The 12,703-nt window shown below is 41.2% G+C and overlaps 1 protein-coding gene across 4 annotated transcripts in view; it reads left to right on the plus strand.

The window, feature by feature from the left end:
• The window catches only part of TEX26 (testis expressed 26), a 30,146-nt gene extending 17,764 nt beyond the window's left edge, over positions 1-12,382 (plus strand). For 3 of the 4 annotated variants that reach the window (XM_008517647.2, XM_070578738.1, XM_070578740.1), the window contains exons 5-7: positions 4,342-4,518; positions 6,220-6,381; positions 11,738-12,382. In XM_008517647.2, coding sequence (XP_008515869.1) covers positions 4,342-4,518; positions 6,220-6,381; positions 11,738-11,811 — 413 coding nt within the window. In that variant the 3' untranslated portion in view covers positions 11,812-12,382. The remainder of the gene's footprint in view (positions 1-4,341; positions 4,519-6,219; positions 6,382-11,737) is intronic. The other variant, XM_070578739.1, reaches the window with a different exon arrangement.
• The last annotated feature ends 321 nt before the right edge of the window (positions 12,383-12,703 follow it).

The raw sequence follows: 12,703 nt of genomic DNA on the forward strand, positions 1-12,703 counted from the left end.
TTGGGGACTGAGTAGACGTCTCATGGGACTTCTAAGTCATCACCTTCTCCTTCCTCTGGTAGCTGATCTTCCTAAATCGTCTATAATTCCCTCCAATCCCATTGCTACATGGCAGCTAGATGATCTCTTACACATCTAAACTGGGTCATATTTTTCTATTACTTCTTTTCACTGGCTTTCCACTGCATTTTGAATAAAATCCGAATTCCAGTTCCTTCTCTTGGTTCCTAAGGCCCTGCAAAGTTGACCTGGCCCTTCCTTAGCTCCTCACCATTCCCCCTCACTTCATCCCCCTCATTCCCCAGGCTCAGCCACCTGGGCCTCTTCTCAATTCCTCTAAGCTGCCGACTTCTTTCCCACCCTCAGCCAGTGTGCAGGCTGTCACCTTTGCCTGAAATGCTCTTCCCCCAGCTCTTTCTTTGGTTTCACTTTGTCCTTCTGTAGACTCCAGCTTAAATGTCACATTGCCTGTGACCTTCCTTACTATTTTGTCTGAAGAGGTGTGCCACCACCCCATTTGTTTCCTTCTAGCACTTTGCGTTATGCAGTCATTTGTTTACTGATTCTTGCTTTTTGTTGTTTTTGTTTTACTCTTTCCTCCACTATTCGGTAAGCCCCCCAAAGGCCTTTATTCACTTAGTATCTAGTGTAATATATATAGTCTAGTCCTGGTATATAGGAGCACTCTGTAAATACTTGCTGAATGGTGGAAAGAAGTATACTTTTTGAAGCTAGATAGGTGTGGAATCAAAAGACCTCCGTACTTGCAGATAAACATTAAGGGTCACGGAAAAACATTTGAAATGTCAGCATTCTTAGAAGGTGTCTGTGAGCTTCCAATCAAAGTTGCCCTTTCAGCATGCGCAAATTACCGTTTCCCACTGTGCAGATAAATACCCGAGACCTGTCAAGACTCTCTCCTAAATCTCTAACTCCATCTGCTTCTCTCCCCCCCGCACAGCTACTGCTTTCCTTCAGGCTACCAATGTCTCTCCCTTGGATGACCCCTAATCCAACTGCCTTTTCCAGTTTTGTCCCGTCTAATCCACTGTCAATGCTGCAGCCTCAGTGAGTTTCTGGATGTGCAAATAGATGTCACCTTCTAGCTTAAAACCCTTCAGTCACTGCCCATTGTCCTCAGGATAAAAGCTAAATGCCTTAACATGAGTCCTGTACCATAGGTCCTTGCCTACCATTCTAGCACTCTTTCTTGCCAGCCCCCGCGCTGTGACACTGATCGTCTTCTCTCCTCCAGACTCACCATGCCCCCTGCAGGCTTGTGCCCTTTGCACACCTGCTTCCTCCCTGTGGAGCACCTCTCCCTTCTTTCTTTTAGCCTATGTCTCTGCAAAGTGAAGTCTAAATGTAAGCTTCATTTCTCTCCCTGGAGTCTCCTCTGATTCCCCCAAGTTTAGATGGGTGAATTTAAATTTGAATTTAAATTTTAAAAATCCCATATGTTTTTATAGATCATTTTCTTACCTCTTTTGCGGCATTTGTCACGTAATGTTGTAATTATCTTTTTTTGGATCTGTTTCTCTAACACTTTATGCTTCTGAAGCACAGGGACCATGTCTTACCTTTGTATCCTCATCATTAAATTAAAGCAAACCAATGAGAAGCACTAAAAGGTGCTGGTTTTCACATTCCGGCTTGGAGAACTTGGTTCTGATGAATTAGAACAGCAGATAAAGACAGCAGAACTGGTTCTCACTTGGCTGTAGATTATGTGCCGATGGTCCCAGTGCTTTTGACTAGTCCTTGCTGTCAGATTTGCACTTGGATTGGGCCTTTCTGCAGATGCCATACCTAATCTTCGGCAGGCCAGTTTCTGTCTTTGGGCTATAGCGACTCTAGGATAGTACCATCATTATCTGATGGAAGAGAAACCAGTGGGAGCTGAGCTTCTGAGGATCAGGAATGGTGCCCTGGGAGGGGTCCAGGCTTTGCAGGTGTGGTTAGCATTGGGTCAGCTTCTCTCTGAGTCATGGTTATCTTGTCTGTCCATACTTCGATACCACAATGGGGACTTCAGGTGGTGGTTGGGTCCCTTTGTATCAGGAACTTCTCTGCTTAATAATGCTGAAGGAACTCATTAACATGAAATCTTACAAAAACAAGGAAGGCGATAGTTGAGAAGAACTGAGTTACTCTAAGCATGGATCATACAGGCAGTCACTAAAGTGTAGTTCAGAGTAATTGCTAATCCATAACAATTAGGTTTCTAATTTTTTTCTTTTGTTCACTCTTTAATTTAGTAAATATTTAATGAGGTCTATTACTGTGATAAGTACTAAGGATCAATGTAGAATAAGACAATCTTTATCTTCAAAGAAACTCACAGTAAGTGTAGGCCCTGATTTTTGTCTTTTCTGGGGCTTCTTCTCCAATTACTCCACTTCTTGGCTGGTCCATCCTGTTGCACGTGACCCAACCCCTCAAGACGCTTCGCAGCCTGGTTCCTAAGTTGTTTCTCCTGCTTCCCCCTCAGTTACTCCTCCTGCCCTGCATGCCTCACACTCCTGCCAGCCAGACTATGTTTCATGAACACGCTGTGCATCTTTTGCTTCAGTGTTGACCCATCGTCAAAGCACACCCTTTGCTGTATCTGCCTTTTAATTCTTGTCTTCCTTCTCTTCCTCTAGCAGAGCTCATCACGCTCTCTCTGGGCTTCCGTAGTACCTTATTTAAAGCTCTGAGTCAGTGATTGTTAAGCCTATGGGAAGCTCGTTCACAATGTAAGTGCCTGAGTTCCATGTCTAGAGATTCTCAATGTCTAGGATGAGGTTCAGCAGGTGTATTTTGGAAAAACCACCCCAGGTAATTCTGATGTATTATCTCCATGTGAGAATCACAGTTCCAAGTGTTATAGTTGCAAGACATCACATTCCATGTATGTTTGTCCTGTATATATGTTTCTAATCACATTAGTTTAGGTTGTCTTAAGGTAGAATGATGACTTAATGATCTTGAATGTTAGCACAGAACACACATGGGAACTGAAAAGAGTCACTTTTGAGTGGTAGCTCTAGGAGAGAGGGATAGGCATATGCATCAAGTATTTCGACAGGAATTTGTTTTTTTCCTATAAGGTTTTGGTAGTTCACAAAAACCAAGTTATAGATGGTGCTTACTAGGAACAATACCAGATGAGTTTCCAAAATGTCTTGAGGGATGTCCTGATTTTAAGCCCTAGAGTTTCCTCGTCTCTGACCTTGTCTTCTCCTCGGGCCATTTATGAGGTCATCATGAAGGCCGTTGAGTACCCACGTCCTACCTTCCTGAGTCATCTAAATTAAGAGGCAGCATGTACTGAACCCTCTCCCACTGTGCCTGTCTAGACAGAGATCATTTTTTAAAATCAATATTAAAATGCTCTTGGGTGCCAGTAGATGACATCACATATTGTTTGATATACAATGTACATTTGCATTTATTTTGAAAAGACCTATTGAAAAACTAATTTAGAATAAGAATTGAGTTTAATGTCCATAAATGCACTGTTTGGATGTTGTTCATGAAATCCACATTTTTAACATCTTTGTCCTGAATAAAGTTGGTGTTGTATGATTTTCTTCTGTGACCTGGTAGTTCTTGTGGAACCTGGCATTTAGTCAGTGCTTCATTGATGTTAATGATTATATATTTAATGAATATTTGTTAGCAGACTTATTTCAAAGAAATAATAGCGCTATTGTCCACTAATGACAATGTTACTTAACCCTCCGTCAGTAAGAGATAAGCTTTGAGTAGTTCTTTTCCAGGTAATGGAGATGACATGCACTGCCCCATCTGTGGCTGTCAGATTTAGCAAATAAAAATGCAGGATGCCTAGTTAAATTTGAATAATGACTTACAGTGTATAGCAGGTAAATAATGACTACTTATACATACTTACAATAAAAGTTATTCGTTGTTTATCTGAAGTTCAGATTTATCTTGTGTCTTATGTTTTATATGACAACCCTACCCCTATCTAAAATCTCTCACCCTGCCCCCCACCGCTGCCCCAGCAACTAGGCAGCCTGCTGGAGTGAGGGATGCCTTTGTGTCCCCTAGGCAGAACAAAAGAGCTCTCCTAACTGACATACAATATATTCATTAGAAACTACTTCTAATCACTTGAGCATATACTTCCTGTGCCTGATAAAGCAGAAAATTATTTCTTTCTTGAAATATCCATAAAAAGTACATTGACCATTCCTCTAATACAAGAAGAAAGGGTTTTAGGGTGATAAATTGGAAGCTATTGCCAGAAGCAAAATGGAATGAAGATAGGATGCTATTTAGAAATAGCTTGTGAGGAATAATTATTGCCTTCCATTTGTACACTGATCCCAGCTCAGAAGATTAAGCAAAGTTCTCCGATGTCTCTGGAATGGAAAAAGTTACTTCCCCAACCTGCAGACACTGAATTTCGGCGGAATTACCAAGTTCCAGCTAAAATTCCTGAGTTTCAGGATTTTAGTTTCAAATATGGATGCTACTCAAGCCTACCAATTGCTTCTCAGGGTCTAGGTAAGTACACCCGTAGCTTTTAAAACAACTTCATAGATCCTGTCCTTGCTCCAAGATTCCTCAGCACATAGGGTCCTGGAAGGCAATCTTGATAACAGTCATGGAAAATGCCAGTGACCCCTGCATGGAATTGAAACTCTGCCCCTGTGGTACTCAGCCTCAAACCCAGGGAATGGGCAAGTCTTAGAAGAGAACTGACTGCTCATGCCATGAATGAGGGCATTCTGTGCCTGGAAGGGGCAGTCCTTGGGACTGGGGGACACCTTCCCCTTACAAAATCAAAGGAAGGATTTAGTTACTATAAGATGACCAAAAAAGAGGTTAAGTGGCAATCAAATTAGACTTGTTAGTTATCCACTGGAAGGTTATCCACAAGGCACAGTCTTCAAGCATCTTCAGGTTTAGCACCCATTCTATTTGAGTGTTCTTTTAGGATCCTGATTCCTATTGTTTTCAACAGAAAAGTTTTTAAAAGTTGCATGACTGAGCCACTTCCAAGCTACTAGTTAAGAAGATAATTTGGAGTCAGTCTGAGATAGCGATTTGATCCTGGCATGGAGTTGGGATCAAGTAGTACTTTAGACAAAAATCACAGACTAGAAGCTTAGCATCTTGGGGTTAAAAGGTAGGCTGGAAGTTACCTAGTCTAGACCCCCATGTTGTGTGTAAGACATGGAGTGTCTGTCCTATCCTGGCTGAGGGGTGATATCGTCCCTGCTCAAACCCCTCAGTGGAGTACCCCATCCCCCAAGGCAGCGCCTTCATTCTTAGGTACTTAAATTGTTGAAAGTTCTCAAGAGTTAGAATCTTCCTTGCGAAACTTCTAGTCATTGGTTCTACCTCTTCTCACAGTGGCTAAGTAGCATAAATCTATTATTCTATGGAAACCTTATTACATGCCTTCTAAGTCTTCTTCACTAAAAGCATTTCCAGACCCTGCAGACACTCTTCTCGGGATGTAGCATCACGTTCCCTCACCTCCATCTGGCCAATGGTCCCTGTAAAGGGGACACCTGGAGTTGAAAGAAGTATTTAAGATGTCCTTGAGGTTTACAAAGATTGGGCAAGTTGTAGAAATTAGGTTCTCACATCATGTCTTCATTGTTTTTCACGATAAGTCCGTGACTCTCAGAACCCACATTAAATGAACAGCATTCAGAGTCAAATGTAAGTGATTTTGGCTTTGCCTGCACTTCATGTCTCCATTAGTCCGAATGGACAATGAGTGCTGACTGTAGGTTTCATCGTTCTTCCAACTGCTGACACCTAAGGCCCTGAGGGAGGCTCTTAGTGTGTCAGTCCAAGTCTGCACAGAAGACTGCATGCAAGGGAAAGCAGCTTCTATGACAGCATTTGTTTATTAAGCAGGTGGTGAATGCTATCATCCTAACTTGCTGACCTGTAGAAGGGTTGATTTCGGGGAGAAATTCTTTCCTGAAAATGATGGTCAAACTCAACCTTCTGGCTGCCATCGCCAATCACTCCCACTCCAACAGCAGCAGTCCTGAGTCCCTGCAGCTCCGCACAGCCCGAGTCAAGGGAGGAGTCAATCGTCCAGTCTCACTTTCCAGTACCATTTAAGATGCCGCCTAAGCTCCCTGCTGCGCTCAGGGCTGTCAGGGGCATGTTCGACAATGAAGGGCGGGAGTTCTGTGCTCAGGCGACAGCTTCTGTTCCTTTCTCTTCCTTGCGTTCCCCTAGTCCCTTCGGTGCTGAAGAGCCACATGAGGAATCAAGAGCGCTCAAAGAAGCAGACCACGTACCAAAGTGACTACGGGAAAGACTACCTGAATTTCTTAACGATTTTAAACTCGTTCACTCCGGCTCAAATCAGAGAATACCTTCAGAGTGTTTCCTATAAAGGTAAGATGAGGTCTTGAGTTACTATTTAATAAATTTACAGATTGTAATACATTGCTTTATGCCAAATAGAAATTGTTCTAACTTCTAGCCAGTGGAGTTAAATGTTCACAAAAAGAAAAATAGTGCCTCAAAAAAATCCCATAGGTTTTGGCAAACTTCAACCCATTGAAAATCAATTTTTCTTAACAGAGGCCCCAGTGATTATATCCCCACTTATTAAAAAGGAATCATGTAACTTTTCACTCGTTTCTGATCTCACTTTGCCTGTGGTTGAATTGGTCCAGGATGACTTCCTTCCTCTGATGGTTAATTGATGTCTCCAGTGGGTGTTTTACTCTTTCACGGTTTTGTTTTATTTGATGTATCTTTAGTTCCTGTTGGGTAGTACTTTTTGTGACAGGCTTGTTAGGGTGCATGAGAATCTTTATGTGTCACATCCTCAGAAAGAGTCAATGCTTTTCTCAGGACAGTGCTGCTTCCCTCCACAGAGCAAAGCCTTATCCCAGACCGGGGCCGAGGGACTGGAATCAGTTGGGAGCCTCTTGGGGGCAACTGGTCAGTCTGAGTGTGTGTAAAATATCAACTCAGGGAGTAAGAGTTGGAGGAGAAGAAACTAAACTCTTCCAACAGCTGCCCCTCAGCACCCAATGCTATAGATCACACACTCCATTACCCCTCATTTCTGAGTACATGCCCCAATGCAGGTCCACATGTTTATACAAAGTATATTCATATACCACTAAACTAATGCATCATGTGCATTGTAAAGCTTACAAAATGTTAAAGGAGGAAGTAAAAAGCAAATAGAGGAGAGGGTCTGGTATTTCTTCCTGCATTCAGTGCATCATTCTCTGCGCCCTGCTCTGTGCTCGAGGCTCTTTGGGGATCACAGATTCTTTTTGTGCCCTGTGGTCAGGCTTAAGCTGAGGTCTTCCACCAGGTGCTCAGTAACCCTCCAACTGTTCCCTGTCTCCTTCCTCTGTTGGGTCCCCAATTCTCTGTCTTCTGCCTGTCCCCAGCCACAATCAGAAGAGCTCACTCCTCTGAAATCCTCCTTGACACCCTTTTATTCTGGGATCTCTTGCCCCACACGGGACTGAAACCCCACTGTGGAAAAGACTGAAAGGGAGGTGTGCTTGTGTGTATGTGTGTGTGTGTGTGTGTGTGTGTTGGGAGAAAAGACAATATTTTCTACCATCACAGACTGAGGGCTAGTGGCCCGAAGGCCCTTAAAAAAGCTTGGATGTTGGGTTTCAAGGAAGTACAAGGAGCAGCTGCTTTTCCTCACTCTCAGGCAGAAGCAGAAGTCTGTGTTTTCCACTGGGAGCTCATTCCTCTCAACAGATGCCTCTGGACCGGTTTCACACTTGAGAAGGAAACCAAGGGCTCCTGAGGGCTGCTGGTCGGATCCTCCCAGGAGGCACAGCAGAAGCCGTGCTTGGCCCTGCTTTCCGCTCCTTTCCTCAGCTTTGGTTCTTACATATCAAACCATCGTCTGCATTTTCTAAGGCGCTCTTTTCACCTTTAGAAGCCACATCTGTTTGACCCTATAGAATGAGTATTTCTGCCTTCCTGAAGCAGATGCTGCTATCTGTCCAGGGACTCTCAGTCCAGATGGAGCCGTCCCTTCTCTGCCCACAGGTAAACCACGGTGGCTGCTGGGCACCTGCCTCTTGTTGTCTGTGTGTCATTTGCCATCCGAGCCTTAACAGTGTCCTCTAAGGGTGAACTAAGGTCCCCTCAGATTGAGCAGTTGAGCAGCATCTGCTCAACTCAGATCTGCTTTCTCCAGGATTCCTTGGGCAAGCTGACCTTTCTCGTGAACCTGTCCATCCAGCTGGACTTTTTCTACCCCCACAGGGGAGACGCGATCTATTAACTAACAAAGTAGCTTTGGGGCCAGTCTCGGCTTTGGTTTCTTCTTAGGTCTCCTGCTTTCTTGGTTCCCTCAGGACAGCACTGGGGGCAGGTACCCAAAGGCTCACTCCCCAGAGCCTTGCCATTTTGCACTGACTTGGGCGTATGTAGAGCGGCTTTCTGTGGGCGTTAGTTTCTCTTTCCTGGCTTTGCTTTAGAATGGCCTGCTCATCCCTGCCAGCTATGCTAGGGGCTGACGAGCAAACAGGAGGCTCCCTTTGAATTCTTACGCCCAAACCTCTTGTCATTTTCCAGTGTTGGGGATGATGCTAATGCTTTTCAGCTGACAAATATCTCAGCAGGGCTCATTTGTGGTAGGGCTGAGTGAGTATGCAGAACAAAAAACCTGGCAGATGTATTAGGCTGAATTATTATCACCTCAGTTTAAATTGTTTTACTGGATTGTCCCTGTTAGACGGTAACTATGGGAGCCCAGAACAGGTACATTTTGAAAGAGAGAGGGGAAGGGCCAGCATAATGGCCTAAGTCAGGGGCTGGGGAGACGGCAGGGTGAGGCCGGATAGAGAAAACCCCACAAGGTCACAATAGATCTGGGCAAGGAGAGAGGAGGAGCAGCTGAAGGCGAACCTTTGGTTTCCAATAACTGTATGTGACTGTGTGGTACTGAGTTTCTGTTTTTATAACTTGAGGAAATTGAACTAGATGTCTTTAGTGGCCATTTTCTTTTGAAAATTGTTTTAATCTCTGTTATAATCTGAGTGATTCAGACTATCCAACAGCTTACCCTTTTGGCCTCTGTTATCTGCTGGTAAAGACTGTCATCTCTCCACTTATTCCCCCCTCGAAAGACAAAATGATCTGAAATCTGGTTTTCAGAGTTTTGCAGCTGTTTCTCCCTCGCCATCTCTTCCTTCAATTAAAACTCCCATGAATACGGCTATCCAAAGGGTATTCTTTCTAGAGGGTGAGTCTATATTGTTAAGAATACATTTATTCACTCATTCAATGAATTCCATTGATTGAATGCCTATAATGCTCACTTGATACAAAGACAAATAAACAACAAATCCTTTTTCTCAGGGAATTCATTGTTGGGTGTGGGAGATGGACACACAGTCATAGTGTCATAAGCTCCGTAATCAAAGTAGTCTTTGGGTATATTAGAAGCCTGTAAGGGGTGCTCCCAAAGTGTGGGTTCCCAGGGGACTAGGAGAGGCTGCTCAGAAGAGGCCTCCTTTAAGTGTCAAGGATGAATCAGCATGACGAGGAGAAGCAGGACCACTCCTAAGAAGAGGAAACAGCATAAACTAAATCCCAGGGCATGAATCTGCATCTGTACATAATAAATATGGGGAGTATTTGAATTACAACTGGCAGACTTTTGGACCTAAGTTGACATTAAATTTGACACAATCTCATCTTTTTTTATTAATTCATGCCAAGCTTGATTTATCTTATATGCTTATCTTTGGTATGAGAAAGGTTTTTCTGTTTTGCTTATTTAAAATTAACTCTTTGATAAAAGATTTAAAATAGAGACATTTTAGGCTTAAAACAAAAGGACTGAAATAGCAAATGTTGACAATATAGAGCAATACATTGGTGGTAGGAATGTCAAATGGTACAATCACTTTGAAAACAAATCTGACAGCTTCTCATAAAGTTAAACATATATCTACTCCATGGTCCAGAATTGCTACTTCTGTGTATTTACCCAAGAGAAAAGAAAACATCTCCACAAAAGGACTTGTATAAGAATGTTTGTAATCGCTTTGTTCTTAATAGTCCCAAACTGGATACGACCCAAATCTCCATCAACAGGAGAATGGATAAACAAACAAACTGTGATGCATTCACAAAATAGAATACCACTAGACAATAAAAAAGAATGAATTATTGATGTATTCAACAAAATGTATGAACCTCAAAAACGTTATACTGAGCAAAAGAAGCCTGACACAAAATAATACATTTTTGCGTGATTTCTTTTATTTGAATGTCTACAACAGGTAAAACTTATCTCTGATGAAGGAAATCAGAGCAATATCTGTCTTGGGGTGGGAAGTGTTAATTAGGAAGGAGAATGATGCATCTTTCTGGGGGTGAAAATGATCGATATCATTATATGGATGTAAGTTACATGAATGCAAATGTCAACCCATTGAACTGTTCACAGAACATCAGTGCATTTCACTTTATGAAAAGTATACCTCAACTGAAAAATGCTGAGGTCAAAAAAGGTATGGAGTAGGGTGCAGATGGTTCAAAATTAAATGTGAGGTCACAAAAACAAATAAATGCAGACATCATTGGAGAGTAAATGAGGAACACACACACGTACATACACACACACACCCCTGATCTATAGGCCTCAGATGGCATGAGTAACACTGAGCATGATAACGTGGACATTGAACATGATAACATGTTATCACTTGCATTTTTCCTCTCTTTTGGCTTTGGCTGTATAGATGACTATTGCTATTGCTAGGAGTGAGCAAAGTGTTAAAGCTCTACTCTGTACTATCAAAAAATATGTAATTAGCATGATTTCACTCATATGTGGAAGATAACAAATACGTGGAGAAAGAGAACAGAGTAGTGGTTACCAGATGGGAAGAGGATTGGGGGGAGGGAAGGTGAAAGGGACAAAGGGGCACATACGTGTGGTGATGGGTAAAAATTAGACTACTGGGGGTGAGCACGATGAAGTGTATTCAGGAATTGGTAAACAACAATGTACACCCAAAATTACACAATGTTATAAACCATTATGATCCCAATAAAATTACTTGAAAAAAATATGTAATTAGGATTAGAGAACTATAGATATTCAGAACTAGACAAGATTCCTTCATTTTCCAAATGAGAAAATGGAGACCAGAGAGTTGAAGGGCTTTCCCACGATCGGTCATCACTCAAAGCAAGGCATACCAACATTGGTGGGCAGAAAAACAGTCCTGGCTTCGAAGAAACTTTTATAACAATAGCCTCTATTTAAAACTGTGTACCCAGTAATAAGAGGGTCGGTGTAAGACACTATATATTGAGTGTCTTTTTATGGCATAGGCCCTGTCTAGGTGCTTCACACAAAGCATTCCTAATCCATTCCAACAACTGTGCAAGGTCAGCACTATACCTATATTCAAAGATGAGGAGATGAAGAAATGGAGAGGTCAAATGACTAGCTGATACTTACAGCACAGAGCTGAAACTTACTCTGTTTCGTTCTAAAATCCATTCTCTTTCCAGGAAGCCTTGCTGATCCTTTGAATATTAAATTTGCTCTTTCGAATTAACAATTACACAATTGTGTGTTTTTAGCTATTAGATATAATACTCTTAGATTATTTTAGTCTCATCAAATATTTCTATAGAGTACTAGTATCAGATATTCACCTCCTTACTAGAACTTCTCTATATAGCACTTTAATAGTTAACTGGAAATTTTCATCCTGTTTTTCTTTATAATTTGCAGACAGACAAATTCTTGATCGCTTTATTCGCTCTCACTGTGACATTGACAAAGGGATGAATGAAAAAGGAAAATAGTTCGGAAGCAGAAAATCTGAAAATCGAAGGAAGCACTAGGGCCTACCAGGTCATTTTCTCAATAATCAAGGAAAAATAAGATCCAGATTTTCAAAATATGATATTCATGACTTTGTGTAATTTTGTTTTGTTTTATTTTTAAACAATAAAATCATTTAAGGCTATAAATTCACCCCCCCTCAACATACCTTTAACTGTATACAATAGGTTTTGATACAATATTTTTCCTATTCTCTTTTGGATACTTAATTTGTGGTTTCAGTTTTGATTTCCTCTTGTGGAAGAGATTTCTTAATTTTCCAATCATTAGAGGATTTAAAAAATCTTTTTATTGTTGATTTCCTGTTAGAAAGTAAAAGAAAAAACCTCTGCTTTGGGAAATTTAGCAACATTTTCTTTTATGCTAAGTATATAATTAATTTGTGTATTATATGAATATAAGAAGAGAAAAAATGTGTAGGTTATTATATTTTTAAAATCCATTATATCTTTACCTTTATTGTGTACTTGAACTGTCAAATTCTGAAAGAATAGTATTTTTAAAATCTCGCAATAAACATGTTTTCATCAATGTCTCCTTGTATTTCTGGGATTTTATTTTTACATATATGTGTGTGTTATATATATGTATTTGTGTATTTTTTATATATATGGCTGCTATGTTGTTTATCAATGTTTATGACTTATACAGAACTTCTTCCTTGATTAACTTTGTCCCCACTATATGTTACTCCTCTTTGACCTTGTTAGTGATTAGGCCTGCAATTATATTTTAAGCGATGTCAATGTTGCCGTTCATGGGGGATTTGTTTTTTCTTGGTATTTGCTTAGTAGATCTTTGCCTTCCCTTTATTTCTGTCTTTCTTTGTAACTTTGTTTCAATGCATTTCTA

The sequence above is a fragment of the Equus przewalskii genome, chromosome 16 (genome assembly GCF_037783145.1).
Source record: "Equus przewalskii isolate Varuska chromosome 16, EquPr2, whole genome shotgun sequence".
NCBI classification, from domain to species: Eukaryota; Metazoa; Chordata; class Mammalia; order Perissodactyla; family Equidae; genus Equus; species Equus przewalskii.